Source organism: Trematomus bernacchii, unplaced genomic scaffold, assembly GCF_902827165.1.
Source record: "Trematomus bernacchii unplaced genomic scaffold, fTreBer1.1, whole genome shotgun sequence".
In the NCBI taxonomy this organism is placed as follows: domain Eukaryota; kingdom Metazoa; phylum Chordata; class Actinopteri; order Perciformes; family Nototheniidae; genus Trematomus; species Trematomus bernacchii.
This window is the reverse complement of record NW_022987636.1, coordinates 1-21,502: the sequence shown is the minus strand read 5'-3', so window position 1 is coordinate 21,502 and position 21,502 is coordinate 1. Positions and strand designations below refer to the sequence as shown.

General features: G+C 38.9%; 1 protein-coding gene across 1 annotated transcript in view; it reads right to left on the bottom strand.

Annotated features, from left to right (window-relative positions):
- tmtc1 (transmembrane O-mannosyltransferase targeting cadherins 1) overlaps nt 1-18,456 on the bottom strand; it is a gene marked incomplete at its 5' end in the record, with an annotated part of 75,938 nt that extends 57,482 nt beyond the window's left edge. Inside the window, 3 exon segments of the mRNA XM_034133129.1 lie at nt 4,607-4,688; nt 7,041-7,217; nt 18,383-18,456. Coding sequence (XP_033989020.1) covers nt 4,607-4,688; nt 7,041-7,217; nt 18,383-18,456 — 333 coding nt within the window.
- Nucleotides 18,457-21,502: the final 3,046 nt, after the last annotated feature.

The following is a 21,502-nucleotide window of genomic DNA, read 5'->3' as shown; positions in this document are numbered from 1 at the left end:
CAATGCATAAAGTTACCTACCTAACAAAATATCTCTCTAACTTACAAGGATGACCTTATTTTACCAACCTCAAACAGAAGCCGTTTATTCTACAGTATTATCCCACTTAATGCTTAACACTTCTCTATTACGTTTTAACTTGGAGGCTACGATTAGCATCGTTAGCACAGATGTAGCTACCACTTGCTTACATGCTAACCCAAGCCTTAGCATTCATTAACGTTAGCTGACTCAAAACATAAGCAACACATAAATAAAGTACTTGAATTTCACTTACCTCAAAACCACATTCATGCACCGTCTGTTTTAACCGCAGAGCGAGTCCCAATAGTCCGATATAAGCATGAAGAATAGTCCACAAGGCACCAGCACAACAAACACGGCCGAGTTTGAGTTATGTTCCCCGGATGAGTTGAGCAGGCTGAGTCCCTGTAGCATCACGGAGCTGCTAGCAGATCGACAGGAAGCTAACAACAGCAGTCACTGGAATTACCTGTCACTCAATGTGACCACGCCCTAATTTATGCATAACTTTAAGGCTTAATATAACTAAAACAAATTATAAATGGTAGTAACTCATTAATAAATGGTGATTTGTTTAACACTTTACAAGACTCCCTTTTGGCAGTTATAAATGTTAGTAACTCATTCATAAATGGTCATAAAGAGATGCCAAGAAACATCAAGATGGATGGGGGGAGAATCAACTCAGTGAACAACAGATACCAAGTGACGCGTTCACACCGGAGTACTTTTCCCAGAATAGTTCATCAGAACTCAGATATATTTGCGTTCACACCAAAAAGAGCCTGAACTAAATTAGTTCATCAGAACCATTTTTACCCCCTTTTCAGTCCCTGCTAGAGAGCAGGGACTTTCGTGGGAGAAAAAGGTTCCTATGTCTGATTGGCTGGGCGGAATGCAAACCACGCCCCGTAAAACTCCCAAAAGGTTTTGTGAAGCCGCCATTTTATTATCCTCGCATTAGCATTATTAGCATTAGCATTAGCCCAGCGCACAAACGCAGAGAGACTAACTTATGGCAACACAAAAGAAAACATGGGAGCGGTGGAGATGAGGAGGTGTCGGCGTTCTGGCGATTTTTCTGGAACTCCCAGCAGCTTCTACTGAAGCCAGTCCCCAACTCCGGGGACTTCCGGCCGGGGACTCCGGGTGGCAGTATACGCCGTGAAGTGGTTTGCGGCCTGCCAGTAAACCCAAAGCAGAAGAAGAAGTGACGTCAGCAGCTTCATTTGCCTAATCCACCCCCAGGAACTCATTGCGGTGTGAACGCGATCTGCTTTAGTTCATCAGAACTAAAAGAGTTCTCATGAACTATTGTGGGAAAAGAACTTGGTGTGAACGCCCCTATAGATGTTGGCTGATGATGAAGACGAAGTAAGCTAGTGCCAATATAAGGCTTAGTCATCTTGCCAAATAGTGAGCCTGTGTTGATGTATGAAAACTATGTTAGAACTGGTTTATAAATGGTTCTTAATAATTAATAAAGTGTTAACAACCTAATTAATAACCTAATTATAAACCCTTTATGAATCCTTTATAAGGGTAGTCTTATTGTAAAATGGCACCCAAATGTCTTTCCATTAGAAAGGGAAACAAGACAGGGCTCCCTAATTAGCCCTCTCTTATTTGTGATCTTTATCGAACCTCTCAGCCGGTGGATTATTCAGAGTAACAATATCAAGGTAATAGCAATGAATGGGGGTGAACAAAAGATCTCCCTATTTGCTGATTATGTATTGGTGTATTTATCCAACCCGGAAATATCTCTAGTACAGTTATTTCCACTTCTGGATCAATATGGATCCTTCTCTGGATATAAGCTGAATGTTTTGAAAACACAATATATATATATATATATATATATTATATATATTATAATATATATAATATTGATTTAGAATCTTGGGAGCTGCTAGCAAGAAAGCCATTACTAGAATGTGGTTAAAACCAGGGAAACCTACTGTGGAGTGGATTGACATGGATCGAAAGGATAACTTTTGTTTTGAGATTGCAACAGGGAATCTTTTTTTAAATATGGGAAAGATGGATAATGTATGTTACACCAGTACGACCTCATTTGTCTAAAGTGGATTTTTGTGTCTTGTTCATATATAATCTCTTTTATAGCATGTTTGAAGTGCTGTGAATCATGCCACTGTATCTATGTACAAAATATATAATACATTGATGTGTGCTTGGATTGTAAAATACAGAAGGCTAAAAGAGAATATTGATAAGTTTTGATAAGTCGCTTTGGATAAGAGCGTCAGTTAACTTATATGTAATGTAATCTATTGTCAATGATTGTCTATAAAAATATAAATAAAAAATTAAAGGGCCCATGTCATGGCCATTTCCACTGATCATAATTACATTGTTGAGGTATACTAAAATAGATTTATACTGTGCAATTTTCCAAACTCACATTGGTTTCGCATACAGCATCTCTGTCAAGCATGTGTATTCAGCAGTATTCACTTTCTCCACTAAACGACTCGTTGGAGCTCTTGCCCCCCCCTCCCTGTGAGCCTAGTGTGCTCCGATTGGTCAGCTCGGCCACTCGTTCTGATTAGTCAACCACCAGAGAGGCTGCGCCCATGTCAGTGCTTTTCCCCGGCTGCTCTCAGCGTAACATCAGTCTTATCATGGCGTCGGTACAGCGGTATATTTTATATACATATATATTTTTAACTGTTGTTATAGAAGAGTGTGACGGCCCCAGGGCCTTTGTCTTACGATGGGGTGGAACTGAAGAGGCTAATCAGCACGATCACGGACACCTCCGGACCCAGTCTCTCTCCAAAGCGGCTGCAGGAAGACTAACTCTGCGATCCTCTCAACCACCTATCTCTGCATTTACCACAATAAATGTGCCGTGGTTTTGTAAACTCGTGTATGTCTCCTTGTCTTTCCGTTGTGGCCTACGAGCCACTCTCATAACAAAGAGTAAGTTATTTTTACCCGTTATACACTACTACTGTTTGATGAGAAATCAAATCATGGTTTGCTATATATGAATTCAGGGAAGAAAGGATAGGCCTACTAAGTATTTCCATTAAACTTTATTTTAGAAATGTACAAAATGAACATAAATATACATATATACACACGGTATATCATTCATTCCTCCTCCTTGCATCTTGCCTGCGCACAGTCGGTGCGGTGCCTTTTAGCACCCTCAGTAGTAGTAGAATCCCTTCCCCGTCATGGATTGTCCGCCAGGATCTGGCTGGACGAAATCAAATGCAAATCACAAAATATTAGAGAAACTTAGTTGTTTTAGATTCGTTAGTAGTAGTTGTGTAATGAACAGCTTGCCTGCTAATATGCTAACCTAGCTTTGTTTACCTTGGTAGCTAACACGATATGAACGTTAGCTTGGAGGAAAGGCAACTATATGCAGTGTAATAAAACTACTATGAACAAAAGCTAGTGGTTCATATTAGGCTAGCAATAACGTGTTTATAATTGCAATCGTATACGGGTATTCTGCTACCATACAATGTAACTTGCATGAATACATTGTTTTGCGCTAGCATACAGCTAGCCTCGTTAGCTACATGCAGTATATGTACGGTCACAATGTACGGTAAATCACAGTACAGTATACTGTATGAGTATTCCGTGTGTGTGACTGCAGACATTCTCCTGCCATGACAAACATGTAAGGCCATCTGCTGACATTGTAGTTGATATATTTAAACGCTAGCAACGTAGCATCACAAAAATGTTTTCCGACCAAAACTAGCTCTAGCTCCGTGTGTTAGATCGCTACGCCAGCTATAATGTAATTACGTTTCGCGACTGACCGGCAAATCACCCGGAGTATACTGTCAATAGGTATTTTGTGTGTGAATGCAGACATTCTCCTGCTATGAGATACATGTATGCAAGGCCATCTGCTGATATTAGAGTTGATATATGGAAACTCTAGCAACTTAGTTAGCACAGTTAGCACTGTGTCAATGGCTTAGCAGTCCAACACAGTTTACACATTTAAACAGTCTTGTTTGATAAATACACAAATAACAATGCAAACTTACAGGTTGTATACCCAGATCTTCCCCTGCTCCAAACGGTCCAAACAAGCTGTGCATATCCGGCCTCAAACTGGGCAATGTTTTGGAAGCTTTCGTCTGTGAAATGCCGGTTCTTCGAACCTCTGGAGGAGGAACACGCCGCTGCTGGTGTGGCCATAGCTCTTCGGGATTGGTCCATTTCGTTCCGGGTACCGCATGACATCAGGCGGTACCCGGAAGAATCAAATGGGCAGTGACGTATCTCCAACGAGGCGTTTTGGGGAGGTATTTTCTGTGTTAGAGTTTTACTCGCTACAGGGTGTACTTTGAGGGTTTTGACTCTGCACACTGTTTACATGCATAAAAACCTTCATAACACACAAGGGGACGGGTAATAACCGGAAAAGCATGACATGGGAGCTTTAAATGAAACCAAGGGAATACATTTACCATACCAATATACCAGTGTGTCTCAATCTTAAAATCTTTGTTTTGGAAAATGGCCAACAGTAATTTCCTTTAGAACCAACACTATGGTACTTTTCAGTGTAAAAAATACTCACAAAGCCAGAGATGAGGCAGGCTCGTTTGATGAAGGGGCTGCAGACGTAGCGGAGGTCCCTGATTCTGGAGTCCGACAGCTGACTGCAGGATACACACAGCAGGTCAGTCAGACTTTATCAGGGCAGCACAGGCCTCCAGTCACAAGCGTATTTTGCACAAATTTGCTTTTTTGTGGCTGTTGACTGTGTATGATGAATGATATGAATGATAGATATCAGAGCCTGCCTTACATTTAGTGGACAGTTTAGGTTTTACATTTTTTTTTTCTCCAAATAAGGCAGAGTGAGATAAACAGTGGATAGCATTAACTATATCCCTTAACTAAAGTAGATTGTTAAATGTCAAAAGTAAATCTTGTGTTTGTTGGCGTGATAAGGAGCAGTAAGATGGCTATATATTTGGTGGTCTTTAATGGATTCAGGTTTATTAAAAGTTCTCTTTACAAATTAATGTTATTTTGTGTAAACACTTTGATTTCTCGATTGACACCAAAACATTATACAATGGTTCAACCACAATGACAACTGAGAGTGCAGAGAGACAAAGAAAGCTCAGAGTTTAAGGCTAGCACTATTGGAATTGGATAAGGGAATATCAGCTAAACCCACTAGTACTAACTGACAATAACTTTCATACATTTTGTTTCAATGTTATCTTTTCTCCTTTATTTATTTGAATAAATATCTCTTATTATTCACAATCTGTTCTCTCCATCCAAACTCGCTGATGTTGATGACCAGGCACTAGACAGTTCCAAATATAACGGAAAATGTAGGGGGTAACAAACGTCTTTTTCAACAACAGTTCATTTCATTAGCCTGAGGTAGAAACTAAAGAAGGAGCTCTGGTGGCAGAAAAAGGACAGCAAGGGAATAAGTAGAGAGGGATAGGATCAGACAGATAGGCAAGCTTGGAGAATCCATTCATCACCCCATCACTGTGAGATGTTCCCTGTGCACAGCCTTCAAAGCAGCGTGGAGATCTCACAGGCATTACACATCTTAACGGCTCTCCCTTCCTTTCTAAATGTGTCTTTGACAAAGGCTTTGCTCTGCTCTTCTGCTGATGTTTGAGGAGCCAGGAGAAAGAATGACAAAGAGTCGTCAGACTCTGCATTCACCTAACTCACGTGAAAGAGTTTGGCCTGAAACATCCAGGCTGTTATCCCAGCTGATTCCCATTGAACAGCCTTCTGGAGAGGTGGTGTGATGTTGATGCTTTTAAGGGGTTTTAAACTCTCTCTAAAAATCTCTCAAAATGTTAGCAACTTGCACTTCAGAGAAAATCTAGGAAAAAGCAATTATCCTTAGAAGTTGGTGTAGGTAGTATATCTTTGGCATCATTCAATAATGACCTTTCAGCAGGTTTCTTCAGATGCCAAATAGAGTGCCGCATAATTATACCGGAAAAGTTGCTGTTTGATCATTGGCAACATCTGCACTGAAACATGGCAACTCCCCAAAAAAAGAAAGACAGACGTATGAAAGAGAGGTCAAACCTAATGATAGAGACAGACAGAATATGTTTGAAATGTGTCTGATGTAAATCTGTTAAACCTTTATGTTAAAATAAATGTATCTATATGAGTTGTGCCTCTTGTTGTATTGATTTCCGCTGCAGAGTTAAATTACTTCAGTTACTTGAAAATCACATGAGGCAATCAGCTGCAAAGGCTCATCACTCTGGTCTTGTTTTATGCCTCTCAAATATGACACTGCATAGTATTTATAAGAATTTGATTTGAAATAATTGAAAAAACTAAAAACACCGTACCAGCCTACATGAATGTACTTCCATGACATAAAGAGATGTATTAAATATTTACAGAATTTAAATAGAAAGGCCATATTGAATGACTGTTACAAAGCTCTTTTAACCTGTTAAGCCCTGGGCCTGTTTTTCAGGTCTCAGGCTCGAAAATGACATTCCCAGAACAAATGACTATACTGTATCTTCACTTCTAAAAGGGGTAAATTAATAATCTTTTTTCTCAAAACAATGATAAACCTGTGAGTTGGATGTAGAACAGTCAGAATCAATATAGCATTTTTTTTATTTTAAAGTAAATTCAGATTGAACATAGTAAAGAAATGTAAACTATCGTGTTCGTCCAAAAACGTATAGTGAAAACCACCCTTGAATGATAGGATAGTAGACTAAAAGCTTTAGGAATCCAAACTATAACATATAATAAGTACCCTGTATCAAGATTGATGCAAAAGAAGTTAAGTTTGACCTTATTAGAGAGATTTAGAAAAAAAAAAAATCCCGTTAAGTGGGTATGACACATTGGCTGCAAATCAAATTCTCGGCAGAAGCCATGCTACAAGATAAAAAAAAGTTATATAATCATAAAGCATTTCTTAAAAATGTACCCACTCAATGAACTATGACAGTAATCAAAAGCAGAAAGCAATGAGCCTGTTTGCTTACTGGAGGAAGGGTCTGCGGCACAGCACCAGGGCGTCGTAGAGCACGCACACGGCGAACACCGTGATGCCTGTCTCCTTCACCAGCATGGCCCCGGTGCCCAGGAACAAACTGGCGAGCAGAAACCATGCCGACACCGTGGGGGGCAGTGAGCCCTCACACACACACACACCGACACTCCTGCAAGAGAGAAAGATTCATCATTTCAAATGAAAGACAAATGTCCACTAGTTTGTTAACAACAACTGGTCGAAAGGACAAGATATTTACTTTTTTCTGTGAGAAAGACTTAAAAAAAGTTCAATAAAAACATTAAAAGTTGATGTGTTAAAAAGGCAATCAAGAATATTATAATTAAATTCTAGTGCTTGTTTGCACTAATTCAATCTGAAAAGTAGATAAGGATTGTAGATTTCTTCATTGAGCCATTATTACATAACTTCTAAATATTGCTTTTATCTACCAAAAGCTTTAAGGGTGGAGGTACAGAATGTATTTTTCATTATTCACTCGTGTATGAATATGAGCAGGGACGGTGGCAGAGAAAGGTGTTTAGACAGCTGTTTTTAAATGTTAAAATGGTGTTTTAAAATTAAGAATATTAAAACACAATATTAATAACACAAAAAGGCACTTTGATGTAAGAAATACATACACTGACAGGTTGTTACCATGCCAAACGTTTATCCCAAATATTTAAACCACTTTACTGGATGTAAAACAGTTAGTCAGCTAAGCTCATCTGAAATGTTGCTAAAACAGGACGATTGTGTACATTTTGGGTTAGTAAACCGTGATAAATGTTTACGACGGACAGCTGTGGTTGTAGTTTTACTGTGCAACTGCATTAGCTCTCTTAACCAGTTAAGCCCCAAGCCAATTTTTCAGGTCTCAGGCTCGAAAATGACATTCCCATTCTAAAAGGGGTAAATTAATCATCTTTTTTCTCAAAGCAATGATAAACCTGTGAGTTGGATGTAGAAAAGTCAAAATCAATATAGATGTTTTTCATTTTAAAGTAAATTCAGATTGAACATAGTAAAAAAAATTAAATTATAGTGTCGGTCCAAAAAGAAACCATTACTTATAGTGAAAACCACACTTGAATGATGGGATAGTAGACAAAAAGCTTTAGGAATCCAAACTATAACATATAAGTACCCTGTATCAAGATTGATGCAAAACAAGTGACATTTGACCTTTTCAAAAAAAAAACACCTCTGGGGTCATTTGGGTGGATTTGCCATATCTCTGGCCCCCCTTGGTCGATTTTGATGATTGACACCTCTTTTGAACCGTTAGAGCCAATAGAATCCACCTACACGTTACCATTGAGGAGTGAGAGTGATGCGCACGCAGCTTGCCCAAACCGAAAGCTATGTTACGCTCTGAAAACTGAAAACTGGGTTATAGCCATAAATATGATGATGGATTATCAGTAATCATTTCAAAGTGACACAGACAAATTGGATTAACCTTCAGCAGCGTTTTTATCGTTTTAATGCCATTGAACACAACTTTTGATCAGAAAAACAGCAAAGGTAAGACATATTTGGAGTTTTGGTCGCACAGTGCAGATCCGATAAGTAATAAAGTATTTATACCGTGAGTTCTGTGCTAAGTGCGTTAGCATTTTTTCCCTCAGGGCTAATTCAGAGGCTTGATATTACCCTTGTGTTTCGTTTAGCTAAAAGTTGTTAATATTGTCTGATAGCTGAGTTTCTTCCCGTTAAGTGGGTATGACACATTATAGTTTGTTAAATGTTAAGAAGCCCTCAGACGCTGTTTCTTGCAAGATGTTGCGTTTTTCATGGGGCTCAACTGGTTAAATAAGTTTGGCCTAACTGTTAGTCGGTTAAAACATGTCTTATCATGTTACTTGTTATGTCAATCATATATATTTTTTAGAATTGTCCCTGTGCTACCAGATCTCAGTTGGTTCATCGTTGAGAACAAAGTTAATTATTAAAGATACAAAAGGAAGGCCAATGAGTAACAAACCATAATGATATTGTAGTACACATGGCACAGTTTGGAATAATAAAGTTTGATATAAGCCAATGAGTGCAAAGTTTTCTCCCGATCACATGGTCTGAACATCTTTTTGGGATTGATCAACGTGTGCTATGCATGGATGTATAATAAGAACTAGATACAGCGTCGGAGGCGGGGTCTCGTTCTTTCCTATGAGAGCTGCTCATTGGCGCATGAAGTCAAAATGGCCCAACTTTTGAGAGAGCGAAACGTCACAGATTACCCGTCATGCCTGGCTGTCAGAGCAGAAGAACCCGTATGTGCAGTCATAGAGCATGCGCCCCTTAAGCCCCGCCCCCCGAGCGCCCACTCTCGGCTCACTAGAATGAATGGAGAGAGAAAATAAATCTAGAGTCGGCTTTTAGTGCATTTTACATCTTTAAGGACTTACTGATTCTAATAAGGGCTATAAAATAGTTCATACTGGGTAGTTTATTTAGTTTAAAAAACATTATCCGCTGATTTACAGACGTCTCTTTCCCCATGTTAGTCAATGGGAAAACGTCTTTCAGGGCCGGGTGACGTCACGGACTGATACAGAAATTGTAGTACCGCCGTTTGGACACTACGAATTTTAGGCACAGAGTCCGGCCAAGCGGCAAACTCTGCGGCAGAGCCGGGAGGCCAATAAGGAAGTGCCTCAAACTGCAGTTCATCTATTGGCCGATAGGCGATGACTGCAGAAAGGAGCAATTTCCATAGACCCCCATGTTAAAATGCCCAACTTTACAGCAGAAATAAACATGTTTCTACCCCTGGATGCAATAAAAATTATTCAGGATATAGTTAGATTCCACCTTCATAATTTTGAATTGGTGAGTGAATTGTTATATAACGCGACCCTTTTATTTATATTAGGTCTTAACGTTTTTGCATAAATTAGGGCGTGGTCACCTTGAGTCACAGGTCTCTGCCGTGAGTGCTGCTTCTAGCTTTATGTCTCTCTGCTAGTAGCTCCGTTAGCTCAGTAAGCTCCAGGATGCTACAGGGGCTCAGATGCGGGGAACACAACTTGAACTCGGACGTGTTTGTTGTGTTGGTGCCTGGTGGAGTATTCTTCATTTAAATATCGGACTTATCTTATGGCTCTGCAGTTAAAACAGACCGTCCCTGAATGCAGTTTCTTTGGTAAGTGAAATTCAAGCACTTTATTTCTCACTGGTGTTTTTATTCAGCTAAGCTACATCTGTGCTAACGATGCTATCCGTAGCATACAAGTTAAACATATTAGAGAAGTGTAAAACATTAAGAAGGATTATACTGTAGAACAAAAGGCTTCTGTGTGAGGTTGGTATAATAAGGTCATCCTCGTACATTAGTTAGTTTGCTAGTTAGGTAACTGTATGCATTGATATTGTTGATTTAAATTCGCTATGCTCAACGACGCAGACAGCTAACGTCATAGTAGTGTTGAAGACCAGCGTACTGGATAATTCGATTATCCTCACTATAAGATCTGTGTATCTTAAAAATATGAATCTCACATTTCCAGATGGTTCCAGAAATAACGTTATTGCAATATGGTTTGTTGAGCTGGAGTTGATTATTGAAGCTTACTGGTTAACGTTACCATCATAATAAACGAACAAACCCAAACCTTGTTGTTTTTATTAATATTATAACCAATACTTACTATGCATTTTATTATCATTACACTGGAGAAACCGACTGATTGTGGCAGCAGAACGTGAACATGTAACTTAATGCCTGCATTTAACGACGAAAAATTGGGTAGTCAATGCTTTAGGGACAAGGGAATGATTTGTTTAAATATTAGATATGACGTTATGTGTGCTTCTGTGACAATTAAGCTTATTCATTGCATTACATTTGTTAATGTTTGTCTTTTACCCTTACGTGTGTGTTACAAATGAATGTGAATATGGCATAGGACATACATTTAATTTGACTGTCTCGTGAAAAACTATTCCAAAGTAACAGTAAAATAAAAAGGACCCCAACTATACAATAATACACAATCCAACTGATAAGATACAGTTGCTGTGATATCCAGCACTTTTTTTAAGGATAATCAAAAAGATTAGTACATGACGTTTGCATGTAAAAAAGTATGTGACCAACACATTGTTACTTTACATATATATATATATCTGTTTGGTTAAAGTTTCCAGGTGATGCAGACAGACCAGAGGATGCTGACCACGAGAGACAGACCGAGATTCCTAACATCAGTGAACTTCATCATGGACTCAAAAGGTACAAAGACCCCTTTCATACTGTACAAAGAATCGAGAAACGTTCTGGTTTAAATAGATAAAGTAACAACTATAATACACTGATATACATTCCATTAAACATGACTAAATACTGACACATCAGGGAAGTTGACTGTTCCTTCCTTGCAAAAAGTTACATTTAGATTTGACCAAGCAACATGCTTTTTTTGTCAGCTTTCACATGTCAATGTATTTAAGGCAATTATTATTTTACTTTTAAAATTACTACCATTTTTCTCTACATATTGTCTGTAAAAACTTGGTAAAAGTGGTTCTTGCAGTGAGACAACCGAACAGCATGATTCCACATTTACACTAAGTTCTGATAACAGTTGAATATTATTTTAATAACATATATTTTAATGTTGATTAACTGCAGACTGTTCATTCATAATCTGAATATCTTTGTAGTACAAAGTGATGAATTTAAAAAACACATTCAAATAATTTTGTATTTATTTCTACAGCCCTCTAACGCACCTCTTTCATAAATAACACACTTACTCTGTAATAATGTCATATGTTTTATGTTTCTTGTCATTTCTGTTAGGAAAGGACATACCTGAAGGACACAACTGCCTCACCGTTTTCTCCGAGGGGCAAGAAGAAAATGAAAAGCTAATATGAGATTAAAGACCAATACAAGACATTCACTAAGAAACTACACTTTTATTGTGAACACAAAGATCTCCACACTGAATAGTGTGTAGTCAAACAGGACCATCCTTTGTTTGTGACAGCTGTGCCCAGTATGGGCTCACAGATGTAGTTTGGTGGTTTCTTCATCAGGCCTGGTCCTCCTCCCAGAGAAAGACCGCTCCACCTCAGTCCTCTCCAGCCAAACCAACAGACAGGACATCCGTCACGCTGAGGTTTCTCCCAAAGTCTCTGCAGCTCCATGGACTCCACGCTGTCTCAATTGATCCACACTGTGAATATGAGAGGGGAAAATGTGTGTAATAAATGCTTTAGACAATAAGAAATATGAAGTTAACTGTTAGGAGTGGCTCAGTTTTTTAAAATAAACAATACTATTACTGTCTTTCAATATCTCACGTCTGAAAGTTTAATTTAAAAGAAGAAAAGGCACTTAAAATGAAGATTGTTATTACATTAATACATTTAGTTGATTTTGTCTTTTTAATTGTTTAAAGTAAAGTGCATATAACTGGTACTTAAGAGTTTTAATACAGTCTGGTTGTGGAGGAGGCACACAGGTAAGAGCACTCACTAGCTACCATCACATGTAACTAAGCTTGACTTGCATTTATTAAAAGTATAATTAAGTAACATAAAAAAATCAATAACTAAAATCATGCAAATATTTGAATCTTTGCTGGATCCACTGTTGAATTTACCACATATTATATATTTTAGAAACCTGAAGGCATTTTAAGATTTGTATGCAAGTATTATCCCAAAAACTCAATACCTTAGATTATTATTGAAGGTTTTGCTGAATAGTTTCATGTTCACTTACCTTAAGCAACGTAAAATGTGCAGACCGGGAGCAACAGACGTAGGTTAGCCGGCTAGCATCAAAAAACAGCATTGCTGAGCATGTTAGCTTAGCTTGGTAGCCTCAGCTAGCTCTGGAACTTCCAGCTCGGTGGCAGGAGGTCCTGCCTCTTTGCCCTTATTTGGATCAGGCTGCAGGCGTGAGTTAGACTCCGAGGTCACTGTCGAGCCATTAGTGGCCAACACCGCCTACTTTGGGCTTCTCGCCAACTCTGCAGAATCCTATGGGTGACGTCACGGACACTACGTCAATTTATATATACAGTCTATGAGTCTGGCGCACTTCCTGGGGGCTTGGTGCTATGTTGTATAGCATAGCTTATATCTATAAAACTATTTCAAACGACAGTAGCTTCATTTACCAAACTGTACCAGCAAACAACTAAATTAGTCATAAGTTATTCAACATTCCACCATGCAGGGGGTGATAAATGTTTTTAACTGGCAGACAATGTTACATTACCATCCTGTGTGATCATAATAGTGTGTGTGCACAGAAAATACCAAAGTGTTAAAATCCCAGAGTACTGATGACCAGAGTAGAAATGTTTACACTTTGGAGTAGAATGGACACTTCTCAGAGTGCACCAGAACCTCTCTTTGGTGTTGTTTCTTGGTGTGGTGTTGGTGTTGACTTGTGTAGTGTTTATTCTGGGATGATGGACTCCCTCAGAGTATATCTTTGCATTAAGTCTGTCTGGTCCGCATCGATCTTAGGTTTCGATTCGTCATCAGATAGGCCGCGCCTTCTCATTGGTTTAATGCAGCCTCGTGACCCTCGGCTTTTTGAAAATATTCTCCAGGAAAAGCGCGACCGTGACCGTTTCAGATTGATGCAAGAGTTATACATCCATGGATCGAACACGGCAATATTTCTCCGCAGGACTGTAACTTTAGGTAAGTAGACGCCAAGTGAATAATTCTGAATATTCATATTTGTCTTCTTGTTTTAATTTGTATAACTAAACAACTAAAAACGATAACGTTAGCAAGTAGAATATTTGTGACGTTATTGTAGTGGTAACGGTAGCCGTAGTCAATCAGATTAACGTTATTCTGACAACGAAATATGTATTTCTTTGCTATTTTAGCTGCCGCTCCCGTGTTAATTGTTAGGCTTCATTCACACTGACTCAGGGGGAAAACCGCTCCTCTTTCCAATCATTCGACAGGGGGTAACGTTACGGGAGTGCAGCAGCGGCCTTGAATACATGTTTTTTTAATCCATAATCAACTCTAGTCTGCAGGCACCGTTTGAAATAAAGAGACCGTTAATGTTAGCAGCTGTTAGCTTAGCTACCGCCAATTTAGGTTACTCATGTAGAATGAATAATTTTGAAGCTCTCGCCTCCCGCCTGATATAACCTGCTGTTAACAATTAACCTCTTAAGCCCTGAGCCTGTTTTTCAGGTCTCAGGCTCGAAAATGACATTCCCAGAACAAATGACCATATCTTCCCTTCTAAAAGGGTTAAATTAATCATCTTTTGTCTCAAAGTAATGATAAACCTGTGAGTTGGATGTAGAAAAGTCAGAATCAATATAGATGTTTTTTATTTTAAAGAAAATTCAGATTTGACATAGTAAAAAACTGTAAATTATAGTGTCCGTCCAAAAATTATTTTTTACTTATAGTGAAAACCACCCTTGGATGATGGGTTAGTAGACTAAAAGCTTTAGGAATCCAAAGTACAACATATAATAAGTACCCTGTATCAAGATTGATGCAAAACAAGTGACATTTGACTTTTTTAGAGAGATTTAGCAAAAAGAAACCACTTCTAGGGTCATTTGGGTGGATTTTCCATATCTCTGGCCCCCCTTGCTCGATTTTGATGGTTGACACCTCTTTCTGACCGTTAGAGCCAATAGAATCGAAGGGGGAGTCCCCCACACACACACACGTTGTGAAGAGAAAAGGTGGGGGCTTCGCGCATGTAATTTTCCATCAGAGTGAACCTATCTCTAGCTTTGACATCTGGAAACGGAAAAGCAGTTTTAATGCTTTTGGATTATCAGAAATCATTTCAAAGGGACACAGACACATTAGATTAACCTATGGATTAACTTCAGCAGCGTTTTTATCGTTTTAATGCCATTGAAGACCACTTTGGAGAGACTACAGAGCCAAGGTAAAAATATTAGCATTTTTAGCTACCTAGCGTCACCTGTTTTGATGTCCGTTTTTGCTTATAACGTCGCAAATACGTATAATTCAGTGGTAATGTCAGTGTCAATCGATTCTGTGTCACCTCACGATGTGAAACGATGTGTTGGATGTGCAGAAAAGATAAATAATAAGGTTTTGTGAGTGATTTTCGGTGCAGTAAGGTGTTAGCACTTTTCGCTCGTTGCTAATTCAGAGGCTCAGTGTTAGCATTGTGGGTTTTCTTTTGAAAAAAAAAAAAAAAATTATCAGTTAGATGAGTTTCTTCCCGTTACATGGATATAAAACATTCATAGTTTTATTAAATGAACATGCCCTCAGATACTGTTTCCTGCAAGATGTTGCGGCAGTGCCCCGGTACCGGGGTCTCTCGGGCTTAACAGGTTAAGTCTAACTTCGCACTACATTTGGTACTGTACATGTGCAATAGACCAATTCCAGTTGTGGAGGAAGTTTTCATATGATTTAAGTTAAGTAAAAGTACAAATACCACCCTGTGAAAATACTATAAGTAAAAGGCCTGCACTTAAAACCTGACTTAAGTAAAAGTATGTGAGTATAATCAGCTAAATGTACTTTAAGTATAAGTAAAAGCACTCATTGTGCAGTGAAATTGTCCCTGTCAGTGTTTTACTATTTTTGGGATGCTTTTAGGTTTTATATTACTGCTGCATTAATGTGTATGTTGCATTGACATTTGACTTCTGTCAACTTCTGGTAATGGCCGAGCTGATCTGATTTGCTATCAAAGGTTTTTGTCAGTGTCTGACCCATCCATCAAAATATGATGTACAGTGTAATTATATTTGTGTTTATTGTTATCTTACAGTCATCTCCAGCCTTCAGGAGTACTCTGGTCCAGTGGAGGCAACCCTACATCCTAGCAGTTGGGACCACAAGAAACAGTACTACTGAGTACTACATTGCGTTGGATGGTGAGCTCCTTCCCTGCAAGGCCAAGTCTTCCCTGTCAGTTTTGATGAACTTTTTAAAGCACATTATGTGTTTGGGATCTCCTATGACCAGGCCTTAAACGGCATGTACACATTTCTGCAGACCACCATCTACAACATTGATGTAAACTGGTTGCCATGTACACTTTTAGATGTTGATCATCCTGCTCGGTGATTGTTAGTCTTTCAAAACACTATTTTTGTCAGTTTACTTTGCACATTAGCACTAGTGTATGGTATTCCATGTTGTCCATTTGTTGTAACAGGATTTTAAAGCGTTTCCCCAGGCTAAAGAGGCCTAATGACCAATGTATTTTGTGGGTTGTTTGATGTATACTGATTAGATGTTATATTTAAAACACATCAAAATCACATTTTTGAAAATAAACGCATGTTTTCAAGAATCTGATGTGTACTTTATTTCCTGAAGTATTAATGATTCACCCCAAAATTGTTTGTTTGGTGTACATCAGCTAAACACTGAAACAGTGTGAAAAATTACCATGGAGTACATTTTCTCTCTCAAAGTGTTGAATAATCAGCTCTGCAGTGACACTAAAAGACTAAGAGTACATTTGTAACTCTCTGAGGGTTCTAGGTATACACTGAACGTCTTGGAAAGCACTCAAACAGTGTCAAAAAAGTACCAGTTATAGTTTATATTTTGACACCCAAAGTGTTCAAATCTAACTCTTTATTTGGAGTTTATATTTTAATCTTTTGACAGTGTTCAGAGAACACCAAACTCTTGGACCTATATAAACCCTGAAACTGGTGTTAAATGTACTCTTATAGAGTACAATGTACACTGTGATTTTTGCAGTGTAGAGTATATTTTGACTCCCAAAGAGTTCAAATCGAACTCTTTATTTGGAATTTATATTTTACACTGTTGACAGTGTTCAGAGAACACCACACTCTTGGACCTATATACACCCCGAAACTGGTGTTAAATGTACTCTTATAGAGTATAATGTACACTGTGGTTTTTGCTGTGTGTGTGTGTGTGTGTGTGTGTGTGTGTGTGTGTGTGCGTGCGACAGTGTTGTAGTCAAGTCACCAATTCACGAGTCCAAGTCACTCTCGAGTCACCACTCTTCGAGTCCGAGTCCAAGTCCGAGTCACCAAGGGAGAGTCGTAGTCGAGTCCGAGTCCAAGTCCGAGTCACCCAAGGAGTGTCAGAGTCAAGTCCGAGTCCGAGTCATCATTATCTGTGTTCGAGTCCGAGTCCAAGTCCGAGTCACCCAAGGAGTGTCCGAGTCGAGTCCGAGTCCGAGTCATCATTACCTGTGTTCGAGTCCGAGTCCAAGTCCAAGTCCGAGTCACCTAAGAAGAGTCCAAGTCAAGTCCGAGTCACAAGTCTTCATGTATTAATCTTCGTGGATATATGTGTTGAAATGTAGCTGCTCCTCTACATTGCTTTTATCCTGTCATGTTATACTAATCTGTCTATTGAACTGCTGTAAAGCGAGTTTGGCTACAATTCTTGTAATAGGTGCTATACAAATATAAAGCTTATTACTAATATTAATATTATTATTATTATTATTATTATATATAAATAAACTATGTTTAAAATTAGTTACTTTTAGAGAAGTGATTATATTTGTATGCCAATATTTTCCTATGGTAAAGTTTTCGTTTTGCACTTTTATTTTGAAAGTAATAAGATCGGGACTCTTATTTTGAAGGAACTTTTACCGGTTAAATCGGTATACTGATAAAGATTTAGCCCCAGAAAGCACATGGCTACTTAGCATACAAAATGACGTCATTCTGCATGTTAAGTAGCCGTGTGCTTTCATGTTATCGGCTGAATCTTTATGTATTGATTAGATCACGTTACTCTGATGATAGTGTTCAAGACAGCCTATATGTCTGAACTCGATGTTTAGAGCAATGTGTTACGGAGCCTTCTCTTCAATATTGTTTCCACATAGAGCATTTTGCGCTGCTCTTTTCCAATGTGGAAGCAGAATGTGTGAAAGCATACAGCACGATGCGGGGTGTGTCTCTAGACATCTTTAGACTGGAATAGCAGGGCCCAGTACGTGAACTCGCCTCGCAGCCGGTGCACACGCCAGGATAGAGGGCATCAGACTCCATAGAAAACTTGCTCGAGTCCGAGTCCGAGTCCAAGTCGGAGCGTCAATGTACAAGTCGAGTCCGAGTCATCGTGGGGGGAAAAATTCACGAGTCCAAGTCAGCGTACGCGATAATTCACGAGTCCGAGTCCGAGTCCAAGTCATCGTGTGCGAGAATTCACGAGTCCAAGTCCGAGTCGCGTCAATCAGTGCGCGAGTCCGAGTCGAGTCACGAGTCCCGAAAATCGGCACTCGAGTCCGACTCGAGTCCGAGTCCAGGACTCGAGTACTCCATCTCTGGCGTGCGTGCATGTGCGTGCGTGTGCGTTCTGAGGCTGCTAAAGTTATCTTACCTGATGTAGGAGAGGAACGTCAGCAAGAACAGGAGACATGCTAAGACATCAGCCCTGCCGACGATACCAGACACCTGCAGCACACAAGGGTAAGGTTTTTATTAAAATCAACTACATTTGAGTGTACATGTGAGACCATCGAATAAACTCTACGGCAGAGTTAAAGTTACTCTTTTCTTGGAGTTGTTCTTTAACCCTTTTCAGGAGTTAAATCTGAACACTTAAGACTACTCCCATGTAGAGTAACATGAAACTACCACTTTAGAGTTAATTTGAATGTGAACTCTATAATAGTGTTAACGGTTAACACTTGAAAGCATGTTTATTTAACACTTATGGAGTTAAAATACAAAGAAATAAAAATGACTACAAAACAACATATTGATTCATACAAATGTTTAGCTTTTATTTGTAAAATCCAGCGAACAGCACATTTAGAGCAGTTGTGACATTTCAAATGAAACTAAACAATTAAATAAAAAAGAAATGTGCACAAAAGTGTCAAGTATTGCATAAACTCAGTACAATAAGTGCAAACATTATAGACAAACATGCTCACTACACGAAATAAAGCATTACAGAACTGCTCTGTATGAGGTAGACTAAATACTTTAAACCTGTAATTTAAGTACATATACATGTACACAAAAAGAAAGGAAACATTCCAATAAGCCATCAATGTTGGCAAATTAAATAATACAACTCTCTGACACAACATAAAAATGTGAATCACACCCATATGACATTTGGGAATCAAAAGGTTTGAAATGTCTTAATCCTTCTCTTTCTAGGACCAGTATCTTCCTGGGGATTTTTTCACTTATTTGGAAAGCATGAAAATGGTCATGGAAACAAGTTTCATACTCAACCAAAACAAAAATAACTTTTCCATTGTGAAGAATGATACAGATTATTTTGCTGAACACCGCATGTTTTCATCGGTGCTTGTACAAACAAAGAGGCCAAATCGACATTCAACTCCACAACACTTTACCCAGCTTGTGAGTTTGACAGTGGCTTGTGAATCAATGATGAGATAGGCAGATATATCTTCTGCTTATTCTTGCGTTTCAAGTACACACATTTTCACTTTTTTTTTTGGAATCAGGTTTGAAGGGTACAGTTCTTTAAAAGGTCGGTGGTGTTCAATGATAAGGTGCTTTAAATACACAGTCCTCTCTTCGGTGATAGAGTATGAGAACACAATGTTTATAATGTTCAGCAACAAGAGCAATAAGTGCCAGTGCAATTCATCCTCTGGTACCAAGTCACCAAATATCAGAGGTATGTTTGTGATCAAACACAGTGTTTGTGATGCATTTACCCCTATTCCATGAACTTTAAAGTCCAACTGACATCACATCTAGTCCTCCCTATTTGTAATGAATAATAATGTAAATGTGTTTTTCTTAGTGAAAATATCAGAAATTATCCCTTTTATCAGCAAGCTGCTGATAATAATTTAAGAACGTATTACCAGGGGTGTACATACCTGGTACGCAGGTGCGCATGCGCGCATGCGCGGCAAACATCTGAAATGTGTAACGTCACTTGTGTCACTAAGGATCCACTGTTGAATTTACCACATATTATATATTTTAGAAACCTGAAGGCATTTTAAGATTTGTATGCAACTATTATCCCAAAAACTCAGGACCGTACAACGGAATTGTGCCAAAACTACGCCAACTGGCTGCGGAGGGAGAATCCCCTGTGCACATTCTGTGCCCCGCACACACACTGGGAAATCAGCTCGCAGTTCGCAGTGCTCCACTAGCATTTCACCATTTTGCTGCTCGATGGTAAGACCTGGGGATCACAATTAACATCAATGATCCATATGGCCCATTATAACGAATCACACATTTTCCAGTTGCAATGTACCAAAACTTGAATTTACCGAAATCACAACTTGCACCATGAGCTACTGTATTTTATTATGAACATTTACTATAACCCGGCCTACCACAAGGTGTGATTGTCACGAATTCTGTCAGGTTGGAGCAGTCACCAAATTCTGTCAGGTTGGAGCAGTCGTCCAAGTTCTTGGATGATTCTGCTAGTGGGAGGTCTGAAATGCACATGATACATAGTTTACTGGGGAGAATGAACATACTGAATTCTGTGATTGGTGTTTGTTATTGGCTAGTACAGAATATCAAACAACCTGTCTCTTACAGATAGAAAATACAAATCTCTCAAAGCATTTCTGCAACAAAACAAAATCCAGAAATATCACCTTACCATAATCAGTGATGACAAAACATATGTCTTGGACTGTTGCAAGTTCAGGAAAGACATCCTCATCCACCTCTATGCCTTGCTCATCGGTGACTTTCAGCACTTTATTTTCCAGTGTTTCCCCTACCATTGTCTTGGAGGGGCGCTGCGCCCCGCCAACGGAGCCCCGCCAACGGAGCCCCGCCAACGGAGCCCCGCGCTCCCCCTGAAATTCAAGGTGTTTAAAAAAAATAATAATAATAATTTTTTTGCAGAAACTCCGTTCAAACATCAAAACGTTCAGCTCGGTCGGGAATCGATGGCTATTACTTTTCTCATTCATAACTTTCATAATTCCAGAGATACATCCCATAATTCATCACATTTTTAACCATTGAAGTCAATGGAGAAAATCACTCAGAAACCTCATTCCAACTTTAAAATGTTACACATCTTTCTGACATTATTCGTGTAACACAACTTTTAAATCCGATTCTTACTTTTAGAGATATTAAACATTGTTCAGACCTTGGTAAAGAGGCTTTCTTCAGATTTTAACATTAACTAGAGTGCGTGATGTCACAGCTAGAGGGTAGGAAATCTTGAAATTTGCCTTCATATTTTTTTTCAACTACCATAATTCCCAAACCCTACATTCCTGAGACATAATTTTTCATGACAAACGTAGGAAAACATCTCGTACTGTAGCTTGAAAATGACAAATAATTAAGCAAAATAAATAAACAAAATGCCTCTTGAGGGCATGAAGTGACAAAAACGTTCAACATGTCTCCATTAAAACCCATTGTAATTTCAGGCTAATATTTCCTCACAGCAGCACACCGTTAGTTAAACTGCCAAAAAGGCCACATTATTAACCCGAAAGTACACAAAAAATCT